Source organism: Eutrigla gurnardus (genome assembly GCF_963514095.1).
Source record: "Eutrigla gurnardus genome assembly, chromosome: 17".
Classification (NCBI taxonomy): Eukaryota; Metazoa; Chordata; class Actinopteri; order Perciformes; family Triglidae; genus Eutrigla; species Eutrigla gurnardus.
In genome coordinates, this window is record NC_139928.1 from 7903457 (window position 1) to 7920623 (window position 17167).

General features: G+C 43.1%; 2 protein-coding genes and 1 long non-coding RNA gene across 3 annotated transcripts; 1 reads left to right on the plus strand and 2 right to left on the minus strand.

The window, feature by feature from the left end:
* Positions 1–1978: 1978 nt before the first annotated feature.
* LOC311027904 (E3 ubiquitin-protein ligase znrf2-like) lies at positions 1979–7567 on the minus strand. Its single transcript, XM_084032125.1, has 4 exons — positions 6820–7567; positions 5411–5506; positions 4173–4278; positions 1979–2865 (listed from the first exon to the last, which is right to left on the minus strand). Exons 1-4 carry the CDS (start codon positions 7145–7147, stop codon positions 2808–2810), a joined length of 588 nt encoding a protein of 195 aa, XP_083888251.1. The 5' UTR covers positions 7148–7567; the 3' UTR covers positions 1979–2807.
* Positions 2872–3986, plus strand: LOC311027905. The gene is made up of 2 exons (XR_014598649.1): positions 2872–3664; positions 3704–3986. It is a non-coding gene; the product is annotated as an uncharacterized lncRNA (long non-coding RNA).
* Positions 7568–8559: 992 nt separating the features above from the next.
* On the minus strand, positions 8560–16378 carry mturn (maturin, neural progenitor differentiation regulator homolog (Xenopus)). The gene is made up of 3 exons (XM_084031970.1): positions 15945–16378; positions 12338–12460; positions 8560–9986 (listed from the first exon to the last, which is right to left on the minus strand). Exons 1-3 carry the CDS (start codon positions 16101–16103, stop codon positions 9879–9881), a joined length of 390 nt encoding a protein of 129 aa, XP_083888096.1. The 5' UTR covers positions 16104–16378; the 3' UTR covers positions 8560–9878.
* Between the last annotated feature and the right edge of the window lie 789 nt (positions 16379–17167).

Consider the following 17167-nt stretch of genomic DNA (forward strand, 5'->3'; position numbering starts at 1 on the left):
ATAAGCAAGCAATAAAAATGATGGATCAAAAACCAATGAGATGGCACCACTGCGGCATCCTGAGAAAACACAACCTTCTTGCATTTGAAAACTTTATAATTTACTGTAATATCAGACTTGTTTTTAAATGTCTTCATAACTGTGTATCATCCCTGTTTTCTGCACTGATAAAAAGACGCTGTAGCACAAGCCGAGTAAACACACGAGCCTCCCACAATGGCGACTGCATTGTTCCCAAGTGTACAACATCATTTGGACAGTCTGCCTTTTCAATAAAAGGGGTTAACCTATAGAACATTTTACCCACTCACCTGAAACTGGAGACTGACACAAACTCGTTTAACAGAGGACTAAAAGCATGGTTTAAAGCAAAACAACAATGCTCACATGTATAAATATGGACTTTTTTATTGTTACTATTTTGATTTCTGTTTGCTCAATCTCCTCTCGTTGATCTTGTGCTCTGTATTTTTTAGTATGCAACTGTCATGATGTAGTGTCATGCACTTGGTTTTATCTAATACTGTTGATAATATGTTCTGTATTTTTAGATTAGCCGCCTATGGACTGGTGTTGAAAATTAGCACTTGTGCTAAACACACTCAAGCAAAGCATCTGGTCTGTCTACTGGAACAGTCTTAATGTATTTGTGATGTCCATATCAAATAAATAAACATAACATAACATAACATTATCTCTTTGATGCTTGAGAAAACTTAAAATACATAATTGAAAGCATTTGTAATATGATACTGCTGTTCTTTTCGCTGTTTGTATATTTCAACACTGCACTTTGCCTGACACCTTTTATTAATAATAATTGAATTGATATTGATATTATTTTTTGCCTTTATTGAGATAGGACAGAGTAGTGTGAAAGAGGGGGGTGGTGGAGAGAGGGACAACATGCAGAAAGAGCCGCCTGTCAGATTTGAACCTAGGTCCGCTGCAGTAAGCACTTGGCCGGTACATGGAGCGCCAACTCTACCACTGAGCTATCCAGCACCCCTTGTTTTAATATGTGTATTATCTTGTCTTGAAAAGGGGGCTGACCTTGTGAGTAGCTATGATGTTTGGACTGTCCTCTGACCCGATTACAAATGTCTGGATGTGATACTGCAGCTTCGCCTCCTTGGCCAGCTTCACCAGTGTAGCAGCAACCAAACTGGAGTCCACACCACCTGAAGAACAGAGAACTTTGAAGATCACGCTCGAGCCTGGTAAACATATACATGTCTCTTTCTTTATTTCCTCTTGCTATCCCCCTCTCTCGTTCTCCTCCCTCTCCTTGACCTCCTGCCCCTCCTCTCTCACCACTGCATGTAAAATACATGTAAAATTAATTGGAGAATTATGCCCTGTGTGTTTGGCAGCCTGTCACCATGCTCACACATGTTTCACACGTGAGAGGAGCATCTTAAGAAGGGTGAAGGGGAGCTCCGCTTGTAAAGAATGCTTTCTGCCAGAATGCTTGTTCTTAATTTCCCTATGAAGTGATGACATGCACCAACATCATCCACACCTGCTCGTTGTGACTTTACTTCATATCGAAAAATAAGCTTTGTTCCACGCAGTACTGCAACGCATTCAACATAACTTGCTAGCAGAGCTGTGTACAATAGTGGTAACTGTACTTTCTGTACAGAGCTATTATCTATGCAACGCCTTAAGTAAATTAAAAGAAGTCATTTCTTCAGACGGCAACAGAAAGAACACTTGATCCGTGTCCCTGCATGCCCTCTTCGTCATCTCCGACTGCTTAAGCAATCAGTCGTCTTGTTTTTGGATCGTACTCGTGGAAATTCCTTTATGGATGATACCTTACCTTAGTTTCCCAACTGCAAACTGCAGATTTCTTTCACATCCATGTTATAAATGCTCCCCCTTTTACATATCTATTTTTTCCCCTTCATCGTTTCTATTACATAAAGATAAGTATTTTACATTAAACATTTATTAGTTTGTTTCCAGTATAGTGACACATTGACAAAACATTTATTGTTGTGCAATTCATTACAGTACAAATAGAATGACAGACAACGGTTCAAAGGTTACAGGAAAACATTCCAGTCTATGACATAGCAGCATATTATGGCACTCCTTAAGAGTTTGAATCATTATTAGATATGTTTAAGCCTATCTTTTAACTCACCGCTTAACTACACAATCACATTACTGTGGTTCTGAATGGACAAGTGATTAACAAAATCCATCTAGTTCACGTTAGACTATTTGGTCTAGGACACATGATTGTTTCACAGAAGATTTTTTTTTTTGTCAATTTCACAATAGAATTCAGGTCTATTCCCTAACTGCCATCAACACTGTAATCGTCCCTTAAAGCTGAAAAAGGCCTTTTTAATTCTGAATGGCTGTTTTTCACATTGCACAACATCAGCCTTCAGCCTTCTGATCAAGTCTTTCAGTCTCTAAGTATAACCCTCTGCTGAAAAGAGACGCAACTCTCCCACTATGTTGGTTAAATAAGTCCTCTGCTTTAAAACCACACAGTTTCACAAAACATTTCTGTTCACATCCCAGGTCGCGGTACCCACTGTAGGCCAGTAGGTGGCAAAGGAACATTCAAATCTTGACTCCACCAGTGGTTCTTTGAACATCCCACGACGTCTAGAGAAACATATCCAAAGTACATCGCTATTCCACGAGGCAATACGAAAAACCCTGCGCACAACAATGTCTTACAATCCCTGAGGAACGCTGATGCTCAGCTGGAACAGACAGTGTTGGGATGAGGTCAGGGCACACGGTCCACCACGGTGATGTACAGCAGGGTGAAACTGCAGCTTCTAGTTGGCGGGATGCTCCGGACACGAGCGATTCACCTCAAACCACTCGTCTATACACCTGAAGCAGGAAGAGAAGGACAAAAGGGTGGATTGTCTCTTGTGATGGAGGTGGCATGTTCTCAAAAGGATGAACATCTTCATCTAATTACCTGGATGGCAACCAGTGTGTTTTCTCAAGGCGTTTCAATCGTCTACTGATCTAATATTTGGTGTCCTCTGATGGATAAACAAATCACGCATCTACATTACGTGTACGTATGAGAGGTAGGTGAGAAGATTGATACAACTCTCATATCAGTCTGTTAAATATAGGGCTACCCAGAGCGGCGGGTTAGCTTAACTTGCATAAAGACAGGAAACAAAAAGGCAACAAAATCAGCCTTCCAGGATCTTTAAACTCACTAATGAACATGTTGTATCTTGTCTTATTGATTTTGTTACCTTTGGACAGAGCTGGCCATGTTTTCAGTCTTTATGCTGATCTAAACTTACCAGATGTTTGTGGCAGCTTCCCGTTCGGTGAAAGAGGGATGTGTCAATCTTCTTATGTAACTCTCAGAAAAAAAGTGAATAAGAATATTTCCTAAATTATTTTATTCCTATAAAAATAAATACACTAGCAGGAGCGAGACACTGCTTCCCCAACCACTTGTATTTATCGGAGTTTTTACAAAAGGATTGGAGGTGTTTTCCCGGCAACCTCCAGTTCTGAAAAGTGAAGCCATGCTTGTTAGCAGCGGGGGACTCCCAGGTTTGAAAAATAAGTTTGATTGTATAGAAGTTTATGAGAAAATTACCCAAATTCTCACTGATTTATTACTGCAGTAAACATTGTAAACATGAGTTTACAACCACTAGTGTCAAGTCTTCTTCAATACAGCGTGGCGTTCATTTAGTGAAGTACGGTCCCAACGTAAGAGTAAAATAGCCAATGAAAGCAGGTTGTTTCAGGGCAGGGCTCCGTTGTGATTGACAGGTCGCTACCACAGCGTTGTCTGGTCTGTGAGTTCATCCCAGAACTTTAGCTCTCTCACAGTGTTTTCAGTTCATGAAATTAATTTGTAACATTTTAGTCGCCTAAAAATATCAAAACATTCAGCATTGGCTTCTTGTTTGCTTCGCCCTGTTGTGTCATACCAGATTGGAAAAAAACGACGAGCCAAAATGCTGAATTCAAGTCGGAAAAAAAAAAACGCAGTTGACAAACCGTTGCGTAACATCAGGTGGCTACGTCCCCTTTTATACATTTTGTTTATTTGCTCTCTTGAGAAGACCGATACTTTGACGTTTGTACGGTAAAAAGGAATTCAATGCATTCGTCAAACTATTTCCAACCACATCTGTTTATTCATGTGCGTTAGTTACCCTTTATGGTAGATGCAGAGGCAGGGCAGCCTGGCAATGGTGTCTCCCTGCTCCAGCTCTTCTAAACAGATGGCACATTCCCCAGAGTCTCTGGACAGGATGTCCTCTGAGAAAGACGATACGGATAGAGACAAACTGAGAAAAGAGCCAGCCTCGCACACCAAATCATGCATCAGATGTTCAGTTCGGTCACCGAACCCTGCACAACCATCTGTTTAACCTTTGGTACCAGGATACCCGTAGATGAGACCTGGCATCCCTCTGCGGTGTTGCAGGGAGTAAATTACGCGTTCTCCAGTGAGAATCAGTTGTGTATAATAGCTTGGTATATCTAAAAAAACAAGTATTATGAACTTTTCTTTTGTCACACATTAGCATATTAGCCATGACAGGCCCTTGTGTCAATACCTGAGGCGGGGGAGTAACTAAAACAGTGTGAGGCTTTTTATGTGCTAAACGAACCCTGCAGGAGGGGGTTAGATAGACACGCACTTATAAATAAGATATATTTACATGACGATGAACCGATGATTGCATAGTTTTTACACATGTGTACGCCTGGGATAAGCTAAGACACACTTTTACCCAATGAGCTGCACAGGACGTCCTGTGTATTTATCAGCAGCATGCATGCCTGTGGGCGTGTGCGAGCCGAAAGCAGCGTGCAGGTCTCTGCGTATGCATCAGCGCTTAAAGATGAGCAATCCACTCTTGTTTGCATACATGCAGCCCTGCCCAGCCCTGAGATGTCTTCTACTTGCAGAGAGTGTGTGTGGTGACAACTGGATGTCAACAGACAAGATGTGTTTGCCTTTCCTGTGTATGTGTGTCTGTTTCAGGCAACCGTTTAACCAGCAGGAAGCTAACAAAGTCTGCAGGCATGTGTACAGAGAGGTGGCTGTGTTAATGTGCAGCCGCGTCACATACTGTAGCTGCAAATCTATCTATGAATCTTTTAATGCAATAAGTTGTATCGCCTTCAAGAGGAGCCTCGTGTTGCACTCCATTATAATGTGACATATGACTGAGGTGCCTGACTGTGGTGTGTAAATAAGTACTTTTTTTGTTCTGCAATTATACATCTGAATAATTTGTTCAGTTTTACACAAACTTTTGATTATTTTGAGGATTAATAAACATTAAAACTGCAAAATAACAGATGTTGGTTGTATATGTGGCCAAAAAAAACAAACTAATACCAAATCCTTCAACTTGAAGAACCCCCCCTGTTTTCTTACTGTTGTAGGTGAGGCGTGTTTTGCTGAAACACATGAGCAGGTGCTTCTCTATTTCATCTGATGCCATAAACTTTGAGCAAACAGGACAGTGGAAGCCTGTGGAGGAAAAAACACAAACACAAGCGCATGAGTGAGTAGTAGTGCCAACTTCTTCTCTCTCATAACTTTTTTTTATTGATATGTACACAAAGAGGGCATGGGACCGTTTGCATGATCTCCATCGGACACGGATCTGCATGGCGTTACACCTCCATGCACTTGCTGGCTCTCTGTCTGCTGTAAACAACATGTATGAAATGCAACAGGGGGCATTTGTTTATTCATAATGTATTATTTAACCCACATACACTTGCAAAATCAGCCCCCCTCCCCCTCCTGAGCTGCTTGACCTTACATAATCTGACCTCCTGTTTGACGTTATAACACCTCAGCAGAGAGAGCATCACATGTATTATATGCAGGCGGTCATTATCTCTCTCTGTCTGGAGCGAACATCGTGTTTGTGTTGTGTCATGTGGCCGTACGGGTGGATCCGCGCCTGCGGACACAATGAGGCCTGCAGGACGGCAACCGCACGGATCCGACGAACAAAGGTTACTGGTGATGTTATTAATGATTAGACTTCCTCATGTGGGAAATAACCGAGAAGCAGAAGGAGGGGAAATCAAAATGCAGCCATTTTATTTTTTTTATTGACCTTGTTATGAAATATGAGGAAACTGGAGCGTTTACAGTAACAGTGATTTTATGATAGTTTGAATTATTGTTGTTGTGGTCCGGTCTCGAGACAACCAAACAGTTGAGACACATCTAGACTTGCACATTCAGGAAGTGCGCGCGCGCGCGTGCGTGCGTCTCAGGCAATGTGTAACCAGCAGGAAGCTCTTATCTGCTGACCTACATATGCGCTGTGAAAAACAGGGCCGTGTTTTGCAAGACAGAGGAGAAGCAGAAGAAGACGTGCGGCGGCAGCGCAGCGGAGCCACCTGTGGCTCCAGTAAAAGTACTGCTAAACAAAGGGGCTCAGACAGTCATCAGACCGCCGTTACCATAGGCCAGGTATCATGTGACAAATGGAAAATTACGAAGACATTTGGACAGCAACTGCGATTCCTATGACGTTGTCATCTGTGATAAACATGAACAAACTTCTTGACTCCAACTGGGGGGCATACACACGGTATTTAGTGGGGACAGTTATGCCACATGAAATGAAAATATGAAAATACACTACTTGTACACAAAACAAACATTACAAAAAGATGGCACCATTATGTCTGCACTCACGAGGGAGTAACAGATTAAAAGTCTCTTAAAGGCACAGAACAATACCATATAACTATGATACGACTGAGTCATTTCTTTATGGAGTAACTGAATTTGTAGGACGTCATGCGTTTCATTCTTACCTCCCAGCAGGTGAGGGGACAGGTGAGCCGGTAGGGAGCCTATCAGCAACCTGTGGCCCTCAGGTGGCAGCTCGCCCTCCTCCTCGCCATCTGTGCCATCCAGGGTTTGATTGAGGACGTGCGACCCTGACCTGCCGCTGGCCGGTATACTGAGCCCGGAGCTGTTTGGCCCTCCACCAGTGTAACGGATCCGGGGTCCATCTGGTCCGTTTGTGTACCTAAACCCCGCAATCCGTCCGCCTCCGGCGGAGTTTCCAGATGGGAGATCGGAGCTGGAATAAGCCCGAGTCCTGCCGTCGAATACCGGGTTGCTCTGCTTGGCCCCCATGCCGTCCCAAGTCTTTGTGTTTGTTTGTGTCCGTGTGCGTGCGTGTGCGCGCGATAAAGTGTTTAGCCGCGACACATGGTTACAGTGAGCTCTGGAGAACTGACACCAACAAAGGAAATAAGGCCTAACGCGTGAACAACAACAAAGGCGCGCTGATCCAACATCTCAAAGTTTCATGGTGATCCCTGTGCGTAAAGTGCGTACTCAATGAAGCATAAATTAATTTCCAAAAGGTTGTTTTGTTTTTCTTGAGAGCCCTTCCCTGTTTTTTTTGTCCAACAACGGAAAAAAAGAAGCCGATAAAATCTCTTCAGATGAAAGTCTCCAGTTCCTCCACTTCAGACGAGAACATTGGCGGTGGTGTTGACTCACAGCTCGCCTGGTTCAAGTTTGTTTTTGTGCTTAACTGTGGCCGTCTGCAAAGAAAAATAAAAGCAGGGATTGCCCTCCTCCCTCCTGTGAGTCAGCTGTCAAACTACCCGAAGCTCACCGGGATGACATAAATTCGCCTTCAAAGTAAAAGCGGTGGACGCGCCATTGTATGGAAACGATTACAACATATCTGTACATGCTGCTGTAGCGCGTATTTAGAGAAGCAGTGTTGATCTGTGTTTGCCATTGTACGTGTTGTCTCTCCATCCTGCCTTTGCAGGATGATTCTGTGTTCTTGTTACTTCCAAATAAGAAGATTTAACGAATAAAACACATGCTCAGTTTATAAATTATGATGTTAGAAATGATGCACCAATAATAACATTATGAACCTGGAAATGAGCCCAATTTATTTCTTAAAATAATAAGTAAAAGTACTTAAACCACACTTTACAAAAACACAATTAAAAGGCCTGCATTAAAAAATAAGTCATATATAATATATAATTAGCTAAATGTAGTTAATGTATACAAATAAAAGTAGTAAATGCAGAAAAATAATCTGTGTGATTGTTATATTTCCCATACGACGTCAATAAATGATCATTACCCATGCATTAATCAGGATTTCAATGGAGGTTATTTTAACTATTATATATATATATATATACTGCAATTAATGTGTATTTTCACTTATCTTATCCACTTTTAACTATTGGTCCCTATCTTCCAAAGACAAACAGTAAATTGCCTGTAGTCTATCAGAAAAAAGCTAACACTAAAAAACACTCCTTCAATTGCATTTTTTTTGTGCTTTTACTTTGAAGGCCGAGGCGCGACTCTCTGTTTGCAGTTCCCTGCTCGTCTCCAGCTTCACGCAGCTCCGAGTGGGCGCGTCAGGTGGCGCATGACGTCAATCCCAGTAACACCAGCGGGCTGTTGGCACAGCGGCAGGTCACCAGTGATATGAAAAGCCCTCCATATTTGGCGCTTTGTGTTCCATAAACTTAAGGCCACCAAGAAGAAGTCATACGCGACAGCTCTGTTCACACGGTTTATTGAACAGTTCCACACTTATCGGAGGACAAACTGAAGATACACTGCATGAGAAACATTCAAAGAGGCAATAAAAAGACAAACATTTACAAGCCAAAGTAACCAGGCTAAAGATAAACCTCTGAAAAAAGTCTTGCTCGTGGATCGAGTGGTTGAAGGCGAGGGGGGCTGAAGCATTGCAGTGCACTGGATGTGACATACAACAACACACTGTGAGATTAGAGATAACAGGGAAGGCGGAGGGTTGCAGTCAATAAATATTTTCTCTACCCCGTGATATAACTCAGGGATTTGGTTGTGCACTATTTAAATTGTGGTTACGGTTAAGAGAATCAATTCAAGACGACGCACACACACACACACAAAAAAAAGGGTCTGGCTAGATTCAGGAAGTTATCTCATCAGATTGTGTTGAGGGAGGAGGAGGGCGAACTGAACTACCGACAACCAGGAAGAAGACAGAAGAACTGGGGTGTCATGTGACAAATGAGACACCCAAAACTGGGAAGGGCTTAAGCTGCAGCATGAGCCTTTTGTTGTGATGGTCACATGATAGTAAGATTGATTAAAAACGTGCTCGTCGAGGGACCTTTAACTCTCCGAGGTGTTCTGCGTTAGAAACACGCCCTCCAGCAAATGCATCCACGCTGTTGTAAAGCTGCACACCTTGATGACCAGGTGTTTGAACGGAAAACGTTTGAGAGCTTCTAAAATCTACGTCACACAGTCGTACGCCACACGCTCCTCCCTCCTTCCTGCCCTCTCTCCATCCGCGTCGCCTCACGCAGCCACAAACCGTCAGATTTCCAGCTAGCTCTCGTGTATCCTGTGTGTCAACAGACAGGCAGAGAAAGTAGGTTATCAGTCACATTCATCTCCAAAGCCACGGCGGGAGGGTGGGGGGGGGGGGCTGTATTGCGGTAACATCTGACTGTATTTCTGCATAACAAAGCCAGCTGAGGCCGATGTAATATTGTTGTGCAGTGGAACTTTAACTAACCAGATGGTGAATGATTATGATACTTGTACATTGTACTGCTCACGTAGCCCCAATGTGTGTGTGTGTGTTTGTTTGTTTAGGAGGGGGGGTCAACAAAGTGCAGCCGAGTGCACTCTTTGGGAAGCAAAGCCACTGAGACATTCAAGAACATGGTGGTGCATTGTTAGCAAGTTGGCCATGTGTGCGTGTGTGTGTGTGCGTTTGGATAAGAGTGTGTTGTTGTGTTTGGGCTGATGATGAGTCGAGGGCCCAGAGCTTCAGAGCACTTCGGCCCCAGCTGCAGGGCCTCGTCGAGGGGGCTCATCACTGCTGGCTGACCCCCATCTGCTGGTGGTCTGGCCCCGGTTCCCCCTCCATGTCGGCGTGGTAATGCTCGAAACTGTCGTCTTCTATGTCTGGCAGACCCAGCAGCTGTCGGGGGTTGGAAGGAGAAGCGTGCGTTACACAGACTGTAACATGAAGATGTGTGTACAGTGTGTGATTCAGGAGCACCAACACAATTTCTTGTCTTGCCTTGTTTATCGGCAAACATTCAGTAGCAGGTAGAACATGATCCGAGGCCGGTTATTAATAGGGTATTAATCAGGTTGATCTCTTCAGCGTACTTGAAATCCACTATTGGGATGTTTTTACTTTTCTCTGCACTGCATTTATCTGCAGCTTTATTTATGAGATACTTGGCAGATTTAAATTATTCAAATCAAATTGTACTCCATTTATCCCAAGACTGCATATTAAAGAACAACAATAACTTAAAATATCCTCAATTAATCCTTTGTTTAGCTCTGATACACTGAGTGCTTAAAAGGAGTAGTCTGACATTTTAGGAAATGCACATATTTGCTTTCTTTTTATCCATGCTGATAATCCATTAATATAAATAACATGTGGCAATCCATCCACTTAAGTATCCAGTTAAGATGCCCTTAAAGGAAAACACCACCGCATTTCCATACTGAACTATGTTCTGCTCTGATCTTAGACGAGGTGATACATATCTCCCTCTCCTCTGTGCGTGCACTCAATGGCTCTTGCGCGCACTCCGCGCAGCGCTAATTTCCTAGCATGTAGCTTGTCCCAGTATATTCCTTAGGATCCAAAGGGGGGTGAAGTTAGAAGCGACCAAGCACTTCCACGTTGTCCCTATTTAAATACGGTTACGTGAGTAGTTACACGACCCAAGTTTGGATACACAAAATGAAACATGCCAATTTTTCTAAGCGGATAACAAGGATAACTATATAGTATGGCGGAATAACAACTGGAAGCACTTCGACGTCGGCGCAGTAATATCATCACTCCGCTCCCCCTCTTACTTCCGTCAATAGAACCTACGTGACCTGCACGCCGTCGCCTGCACCAGCTGTAGTAGTTTGTGCACAGTTGAGGAAGCATCAGGTTGTAGTAAGATAGTTTGTGAACAATCAAACATCATGGTTATAACGTGCATCGTACAGGGTTGTGAAAACAAGCACAAGGTATATAGTCCCGTCATGTTTTGAGTGATGATATTACTGCGCCGACGTCGAAGTGCTTCCAGTTGTTATTCCGCCATACTATATAGTTATCCTTGTTATCCGCTTAGAAAAATTGGCATGTTTCATTTTGTGTAACCAAACTTGGGTCGTGTAACTACTCACGTAACCGTATTTAAATAGGGACAACGTGGAAGTGCTTGGTTGCTTCTAACTTCACCCCCCTTTGGATCCTAAGGAATATACTCGGACAAGCTACATGCTAGCAAATTAGCGCTGCGCGGAGTGCGCGCAAGAGCCATTGAGTGCACGCACAGAGGAGAGGGAGGTATGTATCACCTCGTCTAACATCAGAGCAGAACCCCCCCCCCGAACAAACCCCTCCCCTCAGTGTTCCACGATTCGACGATGCGGAGTGGGAGGGGACGAGGCGGGATGACGAGGAGCAGGAGAGACGAGGGGATTGGATGGAGGGTACGAGCCAATGGGAGCCTTCTGGAGCAATGGCTCCCATTGGTCAATTTCTATGCAGGCCTACGGCTGATAGACTGAATGGATTTTTTTTTTCCAAATCGTAGACCATAGCTTTATCACCACCTTAATCACATCATTGTTTTGGGGTAAATTAATGGAAATTAGGGTAAGAAAAAAAAAAAAAGTGAGTTCCATAGCGATAGCAAGTAACAGCTAGCAAGTAAGACCTATATTAATATTTAAAAATATTTTTAAAAAGTATTATTGTTTTAATTAAAATATATATAAATATATATGTAAACATTTTTAAATATTACATAACAAAATTATATATATATATATATATATATATATATATATATATATATATATATATATATATATATATATATATAATGAAGTATTATTATTTTTAAATTATTTTAAGTATAGTATATATGTATATGTATAGTTTATTTTAAGTATAAGCTTGAGGAAGAAAGTGTTTATCAGTGTATATCAGCTCTTCATAAAACATAAAAGTATCATAACATGTCAAATAGACTATTTTGAACCACAGCCAATAGAATATTTTGTAAAAAATCCTAAAAGTCCTTGAACCATGTTCTATATCCTTCTCTTATTTTGTGATGTGTGCTGATAAGGAAGACAACAACACGGGTGGAGTTGGACATGTTTTGTCCGAGGCAGAGAGAACAGAATGTGTCGGGGTTGTAACAGAGCCAGACACAGCGAACAGAGGTCACCGTGCTGCGCTGTGGTGGTTTGCTGTAAAAAGCAAACACTGAGCATCTCTCTCTTGTGTTCCCTTACAGGCCTGAAGGATGTGAAGACCTTCTCCAGCACCTCCAGCAGAGTCTTCTTCCCACAGGAGGAGATGTAGTCCTGGGCCAACTGTAGGAAGGGGAGGCAGTCCTCGCTCTCGCTCCACACATGCTGCAGACACAGAGGAAAGACGTCGACGCCAAGCCGTTTTAAACCGGTCACAGTGAGAACATTGCAAGAGTGAGCCCGTCTGTGCACAGACAGTGAACATCAGTGGAAAGGATTTAGCTTGTGCATGAAAGCAGAGTGGGTAATCTTTAGGTGATGTAATACTGTCACGCTTCCTCCACCAGTGTTGCTGTATACAGTCGCCAACAAATCACAGGAATTAATCAGTCAATAAGTAAAGCTGGGTCAGGGGCAAAAATAACAACACTAGAACAAAGCAAACCAGATAAAGAGACGCTTCTTCAGGGGACACAAAGTCCTGAATATTTACACAGGCAAGTGTGATTAAATAACGATGAAATGCTGGACAAGTAGTTCCTGAATAATCAAGGACTAATAAGGAATGATGAATTCTTAAAAGCAGACTGCTGCATAATAAGATATCTACATCAACATACTTTCTTCATCAATTATTGTGAATTATGCTAAATGCCCCAAAACCAAGAGTTTAAACTTCTTTTCTAAAGCTATCATGTCAACACAGTACTTTGGCTCCACTTCCAGCCAAGCTAACTCTTTCAGTATGTTAGCTGTGAAACCTACGTTCAAACTGCACCACCGACTCTAAATAAGAAGATATGTTGGGAAAGGAGTAGGCTCCTTTCTATACAATAAATCATTAATTTAATTTTCATCACATATAGGCCTACACAATAACCTTAAGATATTAAACTAACCCCTCTTCAAATACATTTCCTCAAATTGATTAGGTTATATTTCCCCTCTGTCTCTTAGAATATGTCTAAGAGACAGAGGGGAATATGTCTGGATGTTACCGGTAAAGAAATTACTTCTTGCTTTGTACATAATTTGTGATTAGAATGAATTCATTAGTGGAGCTTGTCCACAGCCTCACAGCTCTGCTCGTATAAATCACTGCTTAGGCTCCTTACTTACATGATTAGTGGTGTCTAGCCAAGTGTGTACAATGACCTGGAGGAAATGACCAGCAGGTGTAACACAAAAGCAGGCCATCTTAATGTGGAGTCCACAGGCTTTATAGTAAACAAGGTAGTTTATCCAAAACGTTTTCAGTGTGATGTTGGATTTTATCATTGAAGGAAATCTTGGGATTCTTGGGATTTCAGTTTACATCAAGTGAAAATTAAGGGAGTTATATTCCTAACATTATTCAGCTATGTGTGCCACCATTTTCGGGTTTGTTATTCAACTGTAAAATATGAATTAAATGTATTGTATGCACAGATTAAAACCATCCCTTAATTTATTTACACTGTAAAATAGTTTTTTTTTTTTCATTAAAGTGAACATTCAGAGCTTGGAGATGATTACTGAATACATTAATATTTAACTGATCTAAGGGGGGGTTTTAATGGGTAGTAAAAAATCAACCAAACATCATGAAAGCCATCCTGAATGTTCACATGAGCAATAATAATGCAAAATGATCCCATTACAAATTCCTTAATTTCATCATTATGTGAGTGAATTAATGGGATTTAAATTGTATGTGGTGGAGACACCTTCAGGTGAGAGTTTTAGGAGTCATGTGAATCATGTGAGAATCCGCCTACACTGGCCCCTGGCTGATATCAGGCCCTGCAGCTCACTGATGTGACTCTGCTGCACAGGCAAAAACTCGTCTTTCAACGGATCTCACAAAGCAAATCCAACCGCCCTTGTTTTTCCACCGTCTCACGCTGCATCACCTGACCTGGATGACTGAAAACTGCTAAGACTTGTCCCAGGGGAAATTACAGAGCTGGAAAACAATGATGGCAGGTGTGATATTCATCATGGTGGAACCACAGCGCCCTCCAGTGAGAGGATGGGGCAACAACACAGGGTAAACTGATAGAACTGTGTGTGTGTGATAGAGAGAAAGACGCCCTGCTGCTAGCAGTATTGATCGAGCGAGAGGAACGAGTGTCCTGCAGAGAGCCGGAGAGTTATTCCAGACAGAGAACTGTGAGTGTGTGCGTCCATGTGAGCGTCGGGCTGCAGCAGAGAGCATTACATTCAACAGCAGGAGGAAAAGGAAGTGGCCACATGATGTACATCTTGTGCGTTTGGCTGTTATTTGACCCTCATCCAATGTGTTTCTTCTCTCTCTGTAATTAAATCCTCAAGAAGATGGGTTGATCATGTGGCAGCTGGATTTATGTTGATCTGTTTGGTATTTTCCACCAGCAGACATAGGAAGCCTGAAAGCTTAAGCAGCCCAGCTCTGCTGTTGTCTGCGAGGCAGAGCAGACTCTAATCGTAGCGCAGGCAGTCAGTGACATAATGTGTTACTGACTGAACAGACGCCTCGGCTCCTGGGTCATCTCCATCTGCTCCCTGCCCTGAGCAGGAGAAGGGAGCAAGGAGCAAGGAGCAGGGAGCAGGGAGCAGGAGCAGGGAGAAAGGAGCAGGGAGCAGGGAGCAAGGAGCAGGGAGCAGGGAGCAAGGAGCAGGGCGGGTCTGGCCTCGGGAGCTCAGGCTCACTGCACCACACTGGTATAGGATGTATAGGATGTATAGGATGTAGTTAGTGTCAGGACAGTCTGTAGATGATCAGGACTGTAGCTCGGGCTAGGCAATATATCAATATTGTATCCATAATTTGTGGCTAGATGTCATCTTAGATTTTTGGAATTCAGACTACATTACAGTAAAGTGATTGCCAGACTGTTCTAGCTGTCCCAGCCCAACACTGAGCTCATATCCTCCATGGTCTTCCTGGGATTTTAGGGGATTTTTACAACTTAAGGAGTTTAATATTACAAAAAACACATGATGTGTGTCTTTAAGGCTGGCTCTGATATTGCTTAGGGACAAACACACACACACACACACTAACATATTCACTAGGATAATTTGGATCAGAGCAGAGAACTGGCAATCATCCCTTCAAAATAAAGATGTGAAAATGAGTCTCTTGTTAATCGTTTACTGTGTCTGCAGAACATCAACCACTTAGATTAAATAAGTGAGGCAGAACCAACTGCACACACGGGTATCACATCTGACTTTGAGCTTTTTGACAGAAGCAGGCCTTCAAATAATTCAAAATCATGTCATTAAAATGACATTTTAAGAGACGTGCTACTGATGTAAATTTAAATTAAGAGGCCTACTTTGTTCTCCTAATTCAACATGATGGCCTGCAGGGCTTTTATTTTGAAAGTTACAGGCCTCGTGCTGTTGTAACCTGTCCGGCTCGGCGGTGCTGTGGTTCAGTTGATCGCAGTTGATCAGAATTGAAAGAAAAAAGCCCATCGGCAGAGGTGTGGGTGGGGTGTGCACCCAATCTGAAATGACATCATCCCTCCACTCTTCGTCCAAAGGCCTTCCCGTCCTCCCCTCCGCGTCCATCAGCGGGGAAACCGGGACCAGGCGTGACCCCCCCCCCCCCCCCCCCCCAGCCTCGGACACACCTACTGGAACACGCTGAGCTGAAGGCCCCCCGCACGAGCTCACTTACGAAACTGTCGGTGTCGCCGGGACACAGCACGTAGAAGGAGACGCCGGGCTCCGCGTAAAAGTCCATCCGCCTCTCGTCGTCCTCCTCGGCGAATATGAGGTCGAACGGGTTACCGGAGCACCACTTCTCCGCCGCCTCCACCAGATGCTTGAACTCCATCCTCCGTTGTCCGGTCTGCGGTGTCCCTGGCTCCGGAGCTTGATCTCGGTCTTTGTGGCCGTCGCGGCGATGATGCTCAAGACAAAAAGAACAGCTGATCGGACGGCAGCAGCATCAGCAGCAGCAGCCTCCACTACCGCATCTCCTCTAGCGCTCCGTCTGCACGGCCCGGGGACACAGAGAACACCGATGGTGGTGCACAGAGGCGAGTCGGGTCCGGTCTCTCAAAGCCCCATTCCTCTCTTCCTCGCCGCGTTATGAAATCAGCCCGTCAGTCGCATACATGCATACGCAGGAGGACGCTGGGAAAAAAAACGCGATGACGAACAGTGAAGCCGGGCAGCCGTCCATATCTATAGGCCTCCTCCTCCCACCGTTTCACACTGTGGCAGAATGACTCGAGCATTATAACCCGCAGCTGACCTCACCGGGGAGGCACCGACTCCTGGGGATTTTACACCGTATCATAGTAGTATCACAACACATGAATGTGTGTGGAGAAAACTAGCATCATCATCAACTCATAAATGAGGCCCAAATACCAATATACCATGATATAAGGTTTATGTGTATAGATTCATATACAACGGAGTCACTGAAGAACCAGCTGACCCCAATCACACATAAAACAGATACATATTTTATGTTTATAATTTATATATTTTACTGTGATATTTTACATCACATTTCCTCACAGGAAAATCATGGTTGTACTTGCTAAGGACGAGGAGGGATACACTTTCAAACCCCCAGTCGGTTGGTAATATTTTACAATGCTTTATTTTTTTTTACAAATATGAATTTGCTGAAAATACCTGAGCCAACTCTATCCACTGATAAAGACCACTAGATTTGGCTGAAAGCCCTGGAAATGTTCTACTAAGTGGTTTACCTGCCTTGTGCTAAGAATTTATTTTTATTTTTGTCAAATTGCTATTTTCAATGTCAACAATGCTCTCCAACTCAGATAGTAAAACAACAAGGATACAATCATCAATGATAAACATACAATTATAATAGTAATGTAATATTTCAATAATAATAATGATGTAATATTTAAACCA